This window comes from Enhydra lutris, unplaced genomic scaffold, assembly GCF_002288905.1.
Source record: "Enhydra lutris kenyoni isolate GAN:26980312 unplaced genomic scaffold, ASM228890v2 scaffoldscaffold33, whole genome shotgun sequence".
NCBI classification, from domain to species: domain Eukaryota; kingdom Metazoa; phylum Chordata; class Mammalia; order Carnivora; family Mustelidae; genus Enhydra; species Enhydra lutris.
The window spans coordinates 7,422,435-7,437,359 of NW_019154117.1; the positions used below are offsets into that span (position 1 = coordinate 7,422,435).

At 48.0% G+C, this 14,925-nt stretch overlaps 1 protein-coding gene across 3 annotated transcripts in view; it reads right to left on the bottom strand.

The window, feature by feature from the left end:
* Positions 1–1,208: 1,208 nt before the first annotated feature.
* LOC111153544 (very low density lipoprotein receptor) overlaps positions 1,209–14,925 on the bottom strand; it is a 29,764-nt gene continuing 16,047 nt past the window's right edge. Inside the window, exons 4-19 of one of the 3 annotated variants that reach the window (XM_022512615.1) lie at positions 13,508–13,630; positions 11,421–11,792; positions 11,199–11,321; positions 10,990–11,112; positions 10,415–10,534; positions 10,174–10,299; positions 8,979–9,150; positions 8,306–8,524; positions 7,352–7,470; positions 6,578–6,717; positions 6,126–6,267; positions 5,161–5,307; positions 4,206–4,289; positions 3,757–3,837; positions 2,743–2,912; positions 1,209–1,852 (exon numbers count right to left, since the gene is read on the bottom strand). In XM_022512615.1, the coding sequence (XP_022368323.1) occupies positions 1,817–1,852; positions 2,743–2,912; positions 3,757–3,837; positions 4,206–4,289; positions 5,161–5,307; positions 6,126–6,267; positions 6,578–6,717; positions 7,352–7,470; positions 8,306–8,524; positions 8,979–9,150; positions 10,174–10,299; positions 10,415–10,534; positions 10,990–11,112; positions 11,199–11,321; positions 11,421–11,792; positions 13,508–13,630 (2,297 nt within the window). In that variant the 3' untranslated portion in view covers positions 1,209–1,816. The remainder of the gene's footprint in view (positions 1,853–2,742; positions 2,913–3,756; positions 3,838–4,205; positions 4,290–5,160; positions 5,308–6,125; positions 6,268–6,577; positions 6,718–7,351; positions 7,471–8,305; positions 8,525–8,978; positions 9,151–10,173; positions 10,300–10,414; positions 10,535–10,989; positions 11,113–11,198; positions 11,322–11,420; positions 11,793–13,507; positions 13,631–14,925) is intronic. The other 2 variants (XM_022512616.1, XM_022512617.1) reach the window with 2 other exon arrangements.

The following is a 14,925-nucleotide window of genomic DNA, read 5'->3' on the forward strand; positions in this document are numbered from 1 at the left end:
AAGAAATAGTTGGGTTTTGTTTCAGAGCAGGGTCAAAGTACTAGTCAACCAAATGGCCTTCAGAGTTGAGATTCAATGAACACGAACCTACTTACCACAAGGGGCACTTCTGATACCCTGTGTCAGCAGGCCACAACCTGTTTAGTGTAATGACTTTTTGAAAAGGAAGCAAAAGGGGGAAAACACAGAGTTCTTCCTTCACAGCTATACGCCAGACTTGCACACGCTGCCCGCCCCCCCGTGCCCCCAAAAAACCCAAACCATGCTTATTCTTTCACTTTCATCGATTTGACCAAAATCACAACAGGGTGTCTATGAAACAATATGGCAGAAGCAGCTTCCTCTAAGATCATTGGTCTCCACCTGAACCACAAGCAAGGTGTCAACTGCCTTACTTATATTCCATGCCCAAGCAGAATAGGAGTCACCCACCCAACCCTTTAGTTACTCAGAGGATCTCTTCATCCTTTTGCTCCTGCATTGGTCAGTGAGTTCCAAGAGGAGTCACATCTATAGCAGACTCCCTCCCCTCTCCTGTTGAAATTAAAGCATCTTCCCAGGGCTCCAAATCTCATGTCTTCCCTTGTTTGCTCACATCCTGAGATTTTAGGGAAAGGCAGTAATGGCCAATCTGATGGAAAACTTATTTAAAGCCCTGTGCTCCTGTTTCTTCTGCCCAAATTTCTTATCTGTTCTTCATACTAAGAGTTTCAGACATTGTCCACAGAAGGATTGTATGCCAGCCAGACTGAAAAATGGGAAGCTACTACAGATTTTCCATGAAATTTCCATTTCTGTGAAATTTCCACTGTCCTGGAGCTACATATAATGACAGAACATGGAAAACAGAGACTTAGGAATGAAGAAGCAGAATTGCTAGAAATCTTAACATAGGTTTCTAGGTCAGGAAACAAATGAGTCAGAAAAGGAACTTGCCTCTAAATTCCTCCTAGAGGAATTCTAGGTACAGGCTAAGCTAGCTTCTTTAACCAAAAATAAATATTTCAGGAGCAAATATTAAATGGTACTTTGTTCTTTTAGTACTTGGTTCTAAGAGAAACTAGCCAATTTATAAGCCTAGTTATGCAACATCAAGGTCTGTACTCATATACTTGATTTGTATTATCTAGCTCATATACTTAGAATGCTTGCTACTACTCAGGCCATCAACAGAAATTTTTCCTGGAGGAATAGGCAGAAACCATGGTTAAGCTGCTTGGTTTAATTGTTTTAGCACGTGAAAAAGAAATGTACAGTAGTTTGAACACTCAGTCTTTACTAACCTCCACGGAGGTCAAAGATTTCATTCATACGTACAAAATTAGTTTACAAATTTTTTGGCAATTTCATCTTAGTAACCCGTTTTATCCTATTGCCATTGTCCCAACCATTGAAAAAGTTTACAATAATTTACATAGAAATATTTTCAAAGTGCTTAAGAATAGTGATTGTTCTCTGGGATATTTACAGATGGCCTATACAATGTCTGTACAGATGGTGTACACTTATAGCACAAGGGTCATTGCTGGACTATGGCTTTCTAGGGAAAGTGCATATTTGGCCAGATGTGGCAATACTGTCTAGAAACTCAAGGTTAGATACTTGGTAACCATATCCAAAGCTGAAGTAGAATGTGGACAGGAATATTTACAAAAGTAATATAAAAATGGTCAAGTATACAAGCTTGATCCACGTAAAGACATCTTGATGTTCTTCCAGAATGGAGGAAGAAAGACTTCAGGTGCTGGCTTGGTTACCATTTCGAAGTGGAGGGTTATTGGTTTTAGACCTCAGAGGTCAAGACTCGTCTCTGAAGTCAAGCTAGGTCATCGTCTGTGCTTACAACTGATATCTGTGGAAGAGAAAAAGTACAGGATGAGCTTGGTGACCGTTCATTGGTAATGGTAACTCCAGTCTCCCAAATGGACCTTGCTTTTGAGTTGGTCAACCAAAGACCAAAGGGACATGGAAGGGAAGTCCGATCTAAAGCAGTACTGAGTTGTGTCACTGAGGCATTTTCACTTGAATTCAATGGTATCTACTTGGGGGAGAGAGAAAATCATGGAGCTGATGCTGCCATTCCACTGAATGATCTTAAATCCTGAAGAACAATGGGGAAAAGACACGTGCGGGCCATGAACGGACCGCTGTTCTTTGATTCACCAGACAGCTTGAGAGGGAGCACTGAGCACTTGTTTTTTTTCAGACTGTTCCCTAAGTGAAGGCCCAATACTCCAGTCGGGTTTCAACTGAAGAACAAGGGACTAACTCTCCTGCTGAAAGGAAGTGAGCTACAGTAGGCCGGATAGGCCACTTTCAAGCATTTGGTAATGATGGTTAACGGAATCTTGCTCAATACACTGACTTTAAGCCAACTCCCCTGTATAGGAGGACATGCAAACTTTTAAGTGTCCAGGAGATAGCTGACTTGACAGTCCAAGTAGGAGCCACTTGGTTCATCCTATTATTCACACAGAGTTTCTATAACCAAAAATATCTCCAACAGTATAGTGAAGACCTTAGGTTGACTTACTTGTCATTCTGGGACAGATGCTTATCTACGGACTGACATGCATCCCAACAGGCTAGACTGTCTAATCTCCAGGGGTAGTAGATTTATTTGGTGGCTCTGTGATCCTAATGGCTCTTCCTAGCCCAAGAAGCCGTAGCTTGAATTAGCAGTCTCCTTTCCAGAAAGTCCTACTGCAAGCCAGAGTGTATCAAGACCCGAAGCTGACTTACTGCTGGGTACGTGTGTCCAACAGAAGCACTGTGTCTCCCAATGTCTATTGACAGGTCCTCTTCAGTAGTCTTCAAGTACACAGGATTGTCAAAGTTCATGCTTTTCATGTTCTTGTGCTGCCAGTTTCGCCACATCAAGTAGCCACCTACTGCCGCCATTGCCAAGAGCACTGAGGAAGAGTGAGAAGGTGACTAAGCAGGGTCTAGTCTCAAAACATACAAAATGAGGTCATGGTCAGGAATCCATGAGACTTGACATCAATAAATATTTCACGTTGTAGGAAGCCAGCATAACTAGGTGTTAAACTATAAATGGGCCAGAAGCTTAAAACAAGTTCAGACCTGTGGTCAAGTATTCTTCTGTGGCCTGGTGCTAAGCTCAACAACGTCCATTTAGGCGAGTGTAGAGTCCCGGGCCCCAGTGCAGGCCAACTGAATGAAAATTTCAGAAGTTTCTGGAGAGCTTTTCAAATTGCACCCCCCTCCCCCCGGTGTATTAGTAAAGCTTGGACTCCAGTCTTCCAGGACAAAGTGGCCATTATAGCACAGGGCCTTAGAATTCCCATGCCCAGTCACTGCTCTAGAGGTTCTTTCCCCTGAGTTTGAGGATTCTTTCCTATTTTTAATTTACCCTCTGCAAGTCCTATAACTCCTCAAGAAAGCATTGAAGCATCTGCGTGTCTCCTCTGTATGAAGCATTCTACACCTTTCTAAAGGGAAGAAAACAGTGCTCTTCACCTAAAGGAATGTACTGAGTCAGACTAATGGCCCTGATATAGAGTGTAGTCGGCACCTTTTATGTAATATGTGAGTGTTTATCGCTGTCCCTCACAGTGCCAAGGATGCCACCAAAGAGCAAGGTTTGAACTCAACTCCGTGCCAGGCTGGGGAGGGAGCGAACGTAATCAGGGTCACGGACCCTGTGACCGTGGGAGCGGTGTCTCTAGATGGATTCGAAATGCCCATCTGCTGGGCATCTAACAAGTCTATCCAGATATGTGGGGAGGTACTTACAGAGAGGAAGGATGGCCCAGGCAGCAGACGTGCCTCTCGGGGGGACAGTGGCCTCAGATACGGCTGTGGTCACATTGATCCCTACAGGAGAATGAAAGAAATCCATGTAGACAGATATGAATTCAGACTTAGAAACAGTCCCATCCAGACAAGCACCTTTTGCCCCTGGCACCCATGACTGCGGGTCAGTGCCTACTGCTTTGCCCACCAGGCACAACCAGTCCGGAAGGATTGGAGAGTCACATGCTCGAACAGCTGTTTCTAGTAGGAACCTTCGTTAGGTCGGGTCAGATGAAGAATGTCAGACTTTCGGGCTTTGGAGCTGAGGTGTAGGTTACCAGCTAGGGGCAGAGCTAGTGGTTACAGGGCTGCATGAATTACTGAAGCAATAAATACAAAAAGTGTGGCTGTTAGTTGAGATTCACAGTGTGCAGTACTGGGCCTAGTACCTCCAGGAACTAGTCCAGTAGTTGGTGAAATTTCTGTTGTGTGGATACCTTTTGTCTCACTGTAAGTCACAGGAGTTGCAGAACCTGCATTATAGAGACTGAGAACCTGGTTAAGGCCAAGGTTCCAGGGCGGCTAGCTGTTTCATCCAGAGAAACCACTCGACAGGTTATGTCAACCCCACGGGAAACAGAGATCACTGCTGAGCTAAGTTGCGTGGTCAGAGCCAAAAGGAAGTCTTCGTGCAAAACCAGACACACGAGATGTGGGACCAAATAGTGAGCATGTGGAATCTGACAATTCAAAGAGGTGCACGGCCACACCTACCCCTCCCGGCACCGTCCTGGAAGTTACCAGAAATGCTCTCGACAACAGAGTATCAGACACACTCGTCTTACTGTCAGATGGTCTTAGCAATTACTTTCTCAGTAAACCGAGCTCATCCCTGCAGGGACGCTGCATTAAGCTAATAAAAACCTCACAGAGGAGCTCCTTGCTCCCAACAGGGGTGTTTAATTGGCCACTCAATCAAAAGCTAAGAATGGAAGATGAAAATCAAGGTGGGTTTAAGTGTGAGTTTAGGATGGTATCGCCCACAGGGGCCATAAGGTTTCCTGTACCCATAGCCTCTCTCGCTCTGGAGGAGAAACACTAAGACTTCAATGATCTGCAAGTCGGCCAGCTCAGTGCTGTTGCGGGACTAACCGGGACACGTCAGGCCGGTCCCGTTCACACCGTGGTCACCTACCGACTCCCCAGTGCTGCAGTGAGTGAGAAGCAGTTGGGAGGGAATGATGCCAACAGCCTGGCTAGCAGTGGCAGCAGGTAGGCTCTCAAGTCTACTCCAAGCATCGGTGAAAGCAGAATTCTTAACATCTGGGCTAGTTTTTTCATTAGTGCCTTACTCTTCTGCCCGTCGTTAGGCCCTGCTTGTGGCTGAAAAGTAAAAAGCCTTACTGTGGCACTCCCGGCCGTTCTCGTCTAGCCTGTACCCATTGGGACAGGAACAGGTGTACTTTGGAGAGTGATCGTTAATCTGTGGGGCCGGCAGGCACAGGTATTCACAGCCTCCATTGGGCATGTCTTCTTCACACCAGTTTTTACCTGTTTGGAGATAAAAATCCTTTAAAAGAGGGATTCTGGTGCCTACTGTACATAAAGCCCTCTTCTAGAGGCTGGAGACATGAGTCCTTGTCCCCAGGGAGATGACGCTTGTCTCCTCTGTCCAACCTTCAGGTTCAATACAATGAAGAAATACAGGGACAGGCAACATGCCCTCAGGATACCACAGATCCAAAGAAATTTCTGGAAAGCGGTATCGGGATTATGCCTGGAACAGGGGTGTGGTGAGGAGGCAGGAGGCACCCATTAAGGACCCAAAGCTTAGAGTGAAGACTCAGGGGAAGGAGAAAAGCATGTCCTCCTTGGTCTTCGCTTGGTCTTGCAGAACCCAGCCAAAGGGAGGCTGACGGGTTTCCTTTAGAAAGAACCAGGCAAGTAGTTCGAGCAGGAGCTGGTGTGACCAAATAGATGGGTTTGGGTATCTACACAGAAGATGTGTCATCAGCGGGAGGTAGGGAAAGCTTGTGGCATAAAAGCTCCTTGGGAGGATAGTGCAAGAGTCTGCGTACAAGGGAATGAAGTCCAGGAGGTATGGAAAAGCCTGGAATAAAAGACTGCGTGCCGGGGCTGGGAAGGGAGAGCTGAAGTTCTGAAAGCTCTTTCACTAGGAAGTCAGAAATGCAAACAAAACAAAATGAAACACCACGTTTGATGTGTTTGAGGTAGGGGACTGGACGGGAGAGTCCCGTTGTAGGGCAGGATGACATATTAAAGAGCTCCTGGTAGCCCGGCAAGTACTAGGCCACGCTGCTGTCCCTACAGTGGCCTTGTGGATGGAGGGCTGTGCTTGTCCCCGTTACCTGATGGCTGCACGAGTTCGTGATACACAATGATGTCTTGGGCATCATTAAGGTTGTTGACCAGAGTGGCCAGCTCTGACCCAGTGAATTTATTGGCACCGTAGACGGCTTCATTTTCTCCATCTATCCAGTAGACACGATCCTAAAACAGAACCCCCAGATTAGCGGGATTAACACAAGTCTGTATCTAAGGTCATCCTTACTGTCTGGCAATGTAATGGCGCAAACTTATTGCACATCAGTCTGGGAAGTTGGATGTCACACCATTGGAGATGCAAGTTTAGGCTTCTTTAAGTGAGCATCAACTTTACCCCCTGTCTGAAGTGGAAGCAGTTTCTCGGGTCATGCTCCTCTGCCCATCCCTCCTTGCCCCACACCTGTCCTGTCCTTTCTCCCCTGAGGCACTCTAAGAACCCAGAGGTAGATGCTTGGAGCTGACGCACACATCTCACCTCAAATATTGTCAGCGCAAGAGGGTGAGCTAGGAACTCCAGAGACTTGAGGACAATCCTGCGATCTTGGCCATTCAAGTCCACACTGGACAACATGTGCAACTTGGAGTCAAGCCAGTAGAGACGACTCTTTATAAGGTCTGGGGAGGAAAAGAATGGTCAGCGCATGGGACACCATCACCGCCCTGGCTTCCACTGAACATATCCAGGGAATCCAATATTCTATTCTCATGGTTCCTTCTCCAGCACGGGCTCCTAAAGTGGTGGTGGGGGGGTCCCACAAATCTTATGAGGCAGCATGTGGGGTCTAGACCCACACTTCTTCTAGGGGATTAAAGGAGCACCTGAGATTCTCCAAGGAGCTGACTTAAGAAATGGTGCTCACGTTAGAGAAGTGTTAAGAGAGGTGAGTGTGCTGTTCTTCCTGATGAGAGTTCTTAAGGCCCAAGACGCATTGAATTTTTTTTAATTTAATTTAATTTAATTTAATATTTTTTAAAGTTTGACAGACTAGACGCATTGAATTTATGTCCCGTATTGGGCCCAAGTGGACAGAAAAGCTAGTAATGATAGAGCGTCTAATTTGTGAAAGCCCCAGCATTCGATTTGCACTGCTCAGTTCCTCTCATCCCAAATTCTTGCTATCGAGGAACCATGGGAGCTGTCATCTGCTGTAGTCCAGAGTAAACTATGGAGGGAAGCAAAAGCTGTGGAGACCATTGGCCAAGATGGTGGCCACCTTGGTGGTGGCCAAGGAAGGAAGGACAGACTTACCGAGTGTAATTCCATTAGGCCACTGGATGTCCACTGTCACCAGGGGCCGCCTATCAAATCCATTCATTCCTGCTTTTTCTATTTTAGCTGGTTCTCCCCAGTCTGACCAGTACACAAAGCTAGGAAGAATTAAATGAGAAAGAAGCCTCAGTGGTTTAGAAGGAATAAATTTGTAGTTTGAGATACACATTTAAACGACGACGGGAAAGCTCTGGAGACCGACAGTAACAGGTAATGGTCTAAATTATATTCCAGATAAAAAAAGGTAACACTAAGAATCTACAAGCTCATTATGAACACTATTAATCTATGTAAGTGTGAGAATTATATTTCAACCCCAAGTCACGGGTTATATATTTCCTTTATAAAAGGCCAATTCTTTCAGAGGACTGAAAGTTGACTATATGTTAAGCCTTATCGAGGGGCTTGGCTGACTGTTCTCACGAGGATTCTGGGGGTCAGGTGTCATTGCTAGAGCCTCCACCAACTTCCTAAGCTGCTTTTCTATAGCCTTTAGCACCCACATAGGGGAGCCTCTTGGTGAAATGTTGCTAGAGAGATCCATTTACTTCAACTGGACTTTCAGACGACTTGGACATTTAGATGAAAGCCTTGAGGTAACACGGCTACCAAAATCCTCACAACGCGTGCTAGTCCTTAGGTTTGGCAAAGCATTTGGACAAACATTAAAAATCACTTGCAGAGAAGCTGGTGGCCATAAGGGTTCAGACACCACTTCTGTGTGTATGTCAAGTCAGACATGTTTCCTTACTGTCAGTCAGTGCTCATCCTGCCGGGGGTGCCTGGAAGAGAGCAGACTTACTCGACCATGACAGCACTGACCTCTCGAACTGGATAATTCTTTGTTGTAGGGAGCTGTAAGTCTTGGGGTTTCAGTACTATTTCAGCCAGGAGGAACAGCAACCGAAAGGCTAGAAAAAACAGACTACACACCCAGACAGTGGGTCCAGAGCGAGGGAGGCGGGCTCCCGCAAGTCCGAGTTAAACAGGAACTTCCTCTTGGTTCCATCCAGGGTAGCTACTGAAATAGTCTTAGAAGCCACATCAGTCCAGTAGATGGTTTTGTACACCCAATCAACAGCGATGGCTGCAGGATTATAGACATTGTCGATCATTTTAATATGTCTACCAACCTTGTCATCAATTGAGGCACTGAAACAGAATAGGTCACAAGACATTTAAGAGTTTGACACCATCAGAGCCTAGAGAATGGACTTGCTGTTTACAAAATGGTCAACAACTTTGTGCAGAAGAAACTCGAGTCACACCATAGCTCACCCCTCACATCATTTAATGATGCTTCTTACTGATACTAAATAACAGTGTCCATTATTGAGTTGCTGGGAGGTACTCGATAAGCAGGACTGACACATTGCTAAGTGAGATGTCCTTTCTTATACTCCTACAGCTACGGACACCTTGTACTCCATACACCATTGTTAGTCTCTAATGAGGAACTGATAGTAACTTAATAGTTGAAGAATCCATCAGTGTCCAGATTTAAGAGTCCCAGCTAATTAGATGCTAGCGTGGAGCTAGCAATTCCTCCAAGCCTTCACAAAGACCAAGGCTTAGGCTGAGACGCTAAGCAGAGAACTGAAGTTACCTGAAGATGGCCTTCTGACTTAGATCAGCCCAGAACAGTTTCTGAGCAGCAATGTCCGCATCAAGGGCTACAGTGTTTCTTAGCTGTTCCACTAGTTGGATATATTCCTTCCTCTCCAAGCCAATCTTCCGGATGTCTCTTCGATTTGTGAAGATCAGACTTGGCTCTTTGCCTGCAAGACAGGAGTCAGGTTCGTTTAGTGTCGCTGTAAGAAGGCAAGGTCCTTCTAAGTCAGGAGGGAGCACTTAGAAAGGAAAGGCACGGCCCAACACCTGAGGAGTAGACTAGCTGCGGTCTGTGCCCCCGGGGCACTGTAAGCACCTCCCACTGTTCAAGAAGGCAGTCCTGGGGTCACAGCACTCAAAAGTAGGGTGGCTGATCAGCTGGGAACAGTCTCTGAGCAGCTGTTGACTAAGTTACTTCCTGGGATTGCATTCAAGTTTTGGAAGCAGGAAGTAAGTGAACCTGGTAGGCATTCATGGTATCATACGCAAAAGAAACTGACCAAGGCAGGTGTTCTGGGGAAGTGCTTTTTTTGTGATACTGTAGTGGCAGGTAAGTAGCACTGATCTCAAGAACAGACAGTTCCGGATTTGGGATGATTCGATTTAGGATTTTTCAACTTTATGATGGTACAAAGGCAGTTTGCGTTCGTAGGAAGCACACTTCGAATTCAGAGTTGGGATCTTTGCTCAGGCCAGGGATACGTGCTACCATCCTCTCTTGTGATCTTCTCTCATGATGCTGGGTGGTAGCAGCGAGCAGAAGCTCCTTGCAGCCCCCATGATCACGGAGACGTGAGTCCCGATGCGCTGACACCCATCTGTACCCACGCAGCCGTTCCGCTTCTCCCTTTCAGTATGGTACTTGGTAAGCTACATGAGACATTCCATACTTCCTGGGCTTTGTGTTAGATGACATTGCCCAGCTATAAGCTGATGTAAGAGTTCTGAGTGTATTGAAGGCAGGCTTGACTAAACTGAGGTATTTGGTAGGTTGGGTATATTAAATGCATTTTTGACTTGGGATATTTTCAACTTACAATGGGTTTATTGGGTTGTGACCCCATCCCAAGTCAGGGGGAGCTGTACTATTTTAATTCTGTAATTGAGCTGACTCTTGGGTCAGTGGCTGTATGCTTCGTAAGCGCTTACTCCTAAAGGGACCAGAGCAACACCAGTCCAAGTCCATTTACCTACTGCCTTGCACACGCCAGTGGCAAGATCCATCTGATAGCCCCGACTACATTCACACTTGTAACCGCCTTTTAAGTTGATACAAATTTGGCTGCAGATTCCCGGGTTTTGGCATTCATCAATATCTAGGAGGGAAATTAGGATTAGTCTTTCGTGCCTAGATGACCTACAGCAAGATACTGTCGTTTCCGTGCTTCTCTCCCCCGCCCCCCCAGGGATGAGGCTCCCTTCCGGACTCACCTCCGCAGATTTTCTTATCTATCAGTTCAAACCCAGCTGCGCAGTCACATTCGTAGCCTATCACGAGGTCTTTGCAGATGTGAGAACAGCCGCCATTATTAACCAAGCATTCATTTACATCTGGAAGAAAAAGGGACCAGAGTTACCCCGTACCTTATTTCAAATCGATTTTTGCCCCTGTTAACGTTTAAACTCTGGGCTTTTTGCGATAACTTATCGAGATAGTCTGGTCAAACCCATGAATTTCCTAAGGTCTAATAATTTGCTTTTAAGATACGCATCTCAGAGTGTTTGGGGGAAGAGTAAACCCAGTCTGCTTTGCAGGTTACCAGCTGGCTTAGTCGTAGGAGTCAAGTGTCCTACAGCCGATCAGTTATCTTTAAGGAGGTGAAGCTATGAACAAGCTTGTGACTGCTTCAACTTTGAAGGCATAAAAATGCCACTCTGAAGCCCAACCACAGAACTTGGTTCCTTAGAAGGGGTGTGACAGGCCCTGAGCGAGGTCCCCACAGCATTAGCTAGGGGCGATGTGGTGAACCTTCCCCACTCTGTGCTCAGGCAAGCCCTCCACTTACGACATTCTTTCAGGGGCTCGTCACTCCAGTCCCTGCAGTCCTGCTCCTGGTTACATACTTTACCGATATCTATGCACTCCCCACTTCTGCACTTGAACTTGCCAGGGCCCAAGCACTGATTGACTACAAGGAGAAACACAAAAGCGAAGAGTCTATTGGTGGGGCTGCCCCAGCAGTCCTCTGACTCCCCCCCAGGAGGAGGCCCTCACCGTTTTTGCAGTTGACCTCGTCAGAGCCGTCCACGCAGTCCCGGATGCCATTGCACTGCCTGCTGCCGTGGATGCAGCTCCCGTCCTCGCACTCGAACTGGTCAGGGCGGCAGGTGCGCGAAGCTGCGGTGGGGGCGGGGGGAGGAAGAGGGAGGGTCAGCCACACGGTCCAGGCGGACCCCCGCAGCGGGCACGGAGCAGACCACTGAGAAGGCTACTTACGACAGTTGACCTCGTCACTGCCGTCTTTGCAGTCGGGGTCCCCATCGCAGCGCCACTTCTTGTGGATGCACTCGCCGGAGCCGCACTGGGTCTCGCTGGCCGGGCACTTGGCGTGCATCACGGGCTGGCGGCCGCACTGCTCCAGCGACTCGTCGGACTGGTCGGAGCAGTCGGCGTCGTCGTCGCACACCCAGCTGAGGGGGATGCAGGAGGAGGTGCCGCACTGGAACTCGTGCGCGCCGCACGTGGCGGGCGCGCACGCCAGCTCGTCGCTGCCGTCGCTGCAGTCGTCCTGGCCGTTGCAGACGAAATTCCTGGAGATGCAGCGGCCGCTGGAGCAGGTGAACTCGTCGGGGCTGCACGTAATGTTCCCTGCAGCGGGGAGAGGGCAGACATCGCTGAGCGTGCGGGACGGGTCCTGGCTTCCCGACTCTCACCGCACAGCGCAGTGTGCGGGGTCTCATCACGCCCCCTAGCCAGCTCTCCCAGCTTCACTGAAAAGCTAAGGTGGCATTCTGTTCGCATCTGAGTTCCTGGGGTACTCGCACGCAGCCTCAGTATGGACAAGATGCAGGGGCTCTTGAGTAAGAAGGGAAAGAAAGGACCAAGAGAACTGCTGAAGGCTTAGAAGTTAATTTGAAGTGAGAACCACAACAGATTCCTAACGGGACAGCGATGAAGAACTTAAACCTGACTGGGGCATTCCATTTGGAATGGCAAAGACCCAGCTACCTCTAAATGGACAGACAGCTCGTGGGTCCAGGTTATCAGTTGAGAACAGCACGTATCGGGTATGCAGGCAAGTGTGGACTCATCAGAAGCATTATGACTCGATCAACCCAAACCAGCCATTATGTTATGCTACCATACGTGGTTCCTTCTCTGTTGGTCCCTCAAACCAGGATCAGGAATAACAGATCTTAAATATTTTCAAGTGTTAGAAAGTCACTGCTTGGGCTGGAATCTATCTCAGTCCTCACCGCCCGATCCGCTAATGATGATAAACCAGGCAGACTAGCCAGTTTGTACTTGGACTCAAATTCCTGCCGAATGAATCAAGGTCACAAGTTGCTGGTAATTCGGGTAGAGACCACGACTCTCTTGGGAAGCAAAGTCTAGTTTCAGGAGGGAGATACTTGGTAGCTCTGGGGCTCACCAATACATGAAGCTCAACTCTAAGATTGAACCGAAACTCATTGGACTAGGTGCAGTGGTATCGACGTCAGAAGTCGACTTCTCCACACGAGACGTGTGCGGAGTACAAGCATGCTCAGCTCACTAGTACTCTGCTGCAGCGGGAGGCCTGTGCTTGTCAGCCCTGGGAGCTGTCGCTCCGGGAGCCCTATAAAAGGGCGGTAGCTTGAAAGAGTGCTCACAGCAATGTTTGTTCAACCCAGATAATTCCCAGGGCCTTGCCCGGAACGCACGGCACTTTTTATTACACATTTCCCAGAAACAGAAACATGAAAGCCTATGAAACAGAGCTCGTATTTACAGGCAGGAACTATGGGAAGAGACCAGAAAGGACCGTCAGCTGGGCAGGGTTTTCTCTGGGTCTCCGCTGGCAAGATGAGAGCTAACGCTTCTGGGCCAGGTTAACCTTCGGAAAGGCTCAAAGAGAATCTAGCTCGGAGGCAAGCGCAAGTTCCTTGTAGGCTACTCAGGTCATGTATTCCAAGAAGCAGACCCACTTGAGACCTCGGCGTGAGCTTGCTGGCCCTAGTCCCCTTCCGGCTGTGCTGAGCCCACGTGAGGAAGGCCCAGGTCCCCCCGTCCTAACAGACACTGACGCCACACCGCTGTGGCTTCACTGACCTATTCTGGGTGGCAGTGCCCTGAACGACTTACCGTCTCCCGTCTATCTGCCTAGGAGGAACACCAGAGCAAGCAGTGGCCAGTCACCGGGGGACTCCTGCCAGAGTTTTAGGGCAGTAACGAAGGCCAAGCAGCTGAGCGCACAGCGAAGTCACCGAAAAGCGAGTCACCGGAACCGCATCTTCACACTCGAGGGAGCTTCTCCCCCTGCCCACCCTTCTCTTTGAGCAAAAGGGTCTCGGGGATAAGCCACTCGACACCAGTCTTCTTACCACAGTTCTCTTCATCTTCGCCACTGTCACAATCATTTTCACCATCACACCTCCAGGACACGGGGATACACTGAGTGGACCGGGCGCCACAGCTGATTTCGTTTATGCGGCATGTTCTCATATCTGTTGATGATATACAGTCTCAAAAGAGCCTCCCCCACGCCTCCGTGCCACACAGCTGGTCCCGCGCTGCCTGCCTGGGCTCACACCTGTCCCTCGGTGGCCTGGCGAAGGGGCGAGATGCGACCTACTAGTGGAAGCCATGCCAGCCGGTGCTGCCCAGCGGGACCCCGGAGAGCCTCGACCGCGTTCCTCCTTCAAGGTTCCGTGGCGTGCTCAGCTCTGGCTTCTGTTTTATTTGGCACAGTTAGGCTTATCGGCGGGCCTGCTCCTTGACCTTTTTTTGTTTGTTTGTGATCTGTCAGATACCACATAAGGTCACCTAATGGCCACTTCCCAAAAGGCTAGATGACCTAACACCTGGGAAGCCTCCTGACTAGATTCCTTTAAATGTTCCTCGTGACCTGCAGGAGCTTTGCCCAAATGGGGACCCCGTCCTGGTTCCTCACCTCACTGGGTCACTCTCCGCTAAAACCCAGGGCCATGTCTCTGGGCAACTGCGCTTTCCTGGAGGTGATCTGACCTGCCGTGACCAATGTTCTTATCGCTCCCCTGACTCCTTGCCTCGAAAACTGAAATTGATGCATTTATCTTCCTTTCTGCTCCACTGAGTTTTGTCATCCTTATTCCAGACCTAAACCTGGTTCCCATGAGATTGGCACTTTTCGTGTTTCAACAGCTCTCGACTGCTTCGAAATGAATTCCAAGACTTTCTTCACCATGACATTCAAAGGATCCTAATTTAGCTGTCCCAAATCCTCATCCTCTGTGATGTCACAGACCTCTTCCTGGCTATCTGCCTAAGGACACAGATATACAGTGGCATACCTATGACATTTTTCTTATTTAAGAATAAGCTGTAAGTTTTACCCTACTTTAATAACCTTAGGTAAGAGGTTTGTTAAAAAATCATGATGTCACCCTATTTCTAGCCACCTTACCCCTTCAGTAATGGACTATATGTGTGTGTGTGTGTGTGTGTGTGTGTGTGTGTGTGTGTGTGTGTATAACATAAGCTGTACATCTAAAAGCTTATCCTGGGCCCAAAGTGGGGAACCTCCTACCTCAACTTAGCTTCCAGGACCAGAGTACCATCTGCTTGGAGTCATGATTACAAAATATTTGAAATCTATGCACCTAGTCAAGGAGTTCTTAATCAAATCGGCTGGCTTCGGTCTTAAACATTCAATAGCGAAGCTACCCAAGAGAATGTCAGTCTTGTTAGACTAGGGACAATATTCTTTAATAGACACTTATCAACTTGTTAATGACTTGACTGACCTTGGAGTCCACTGGCC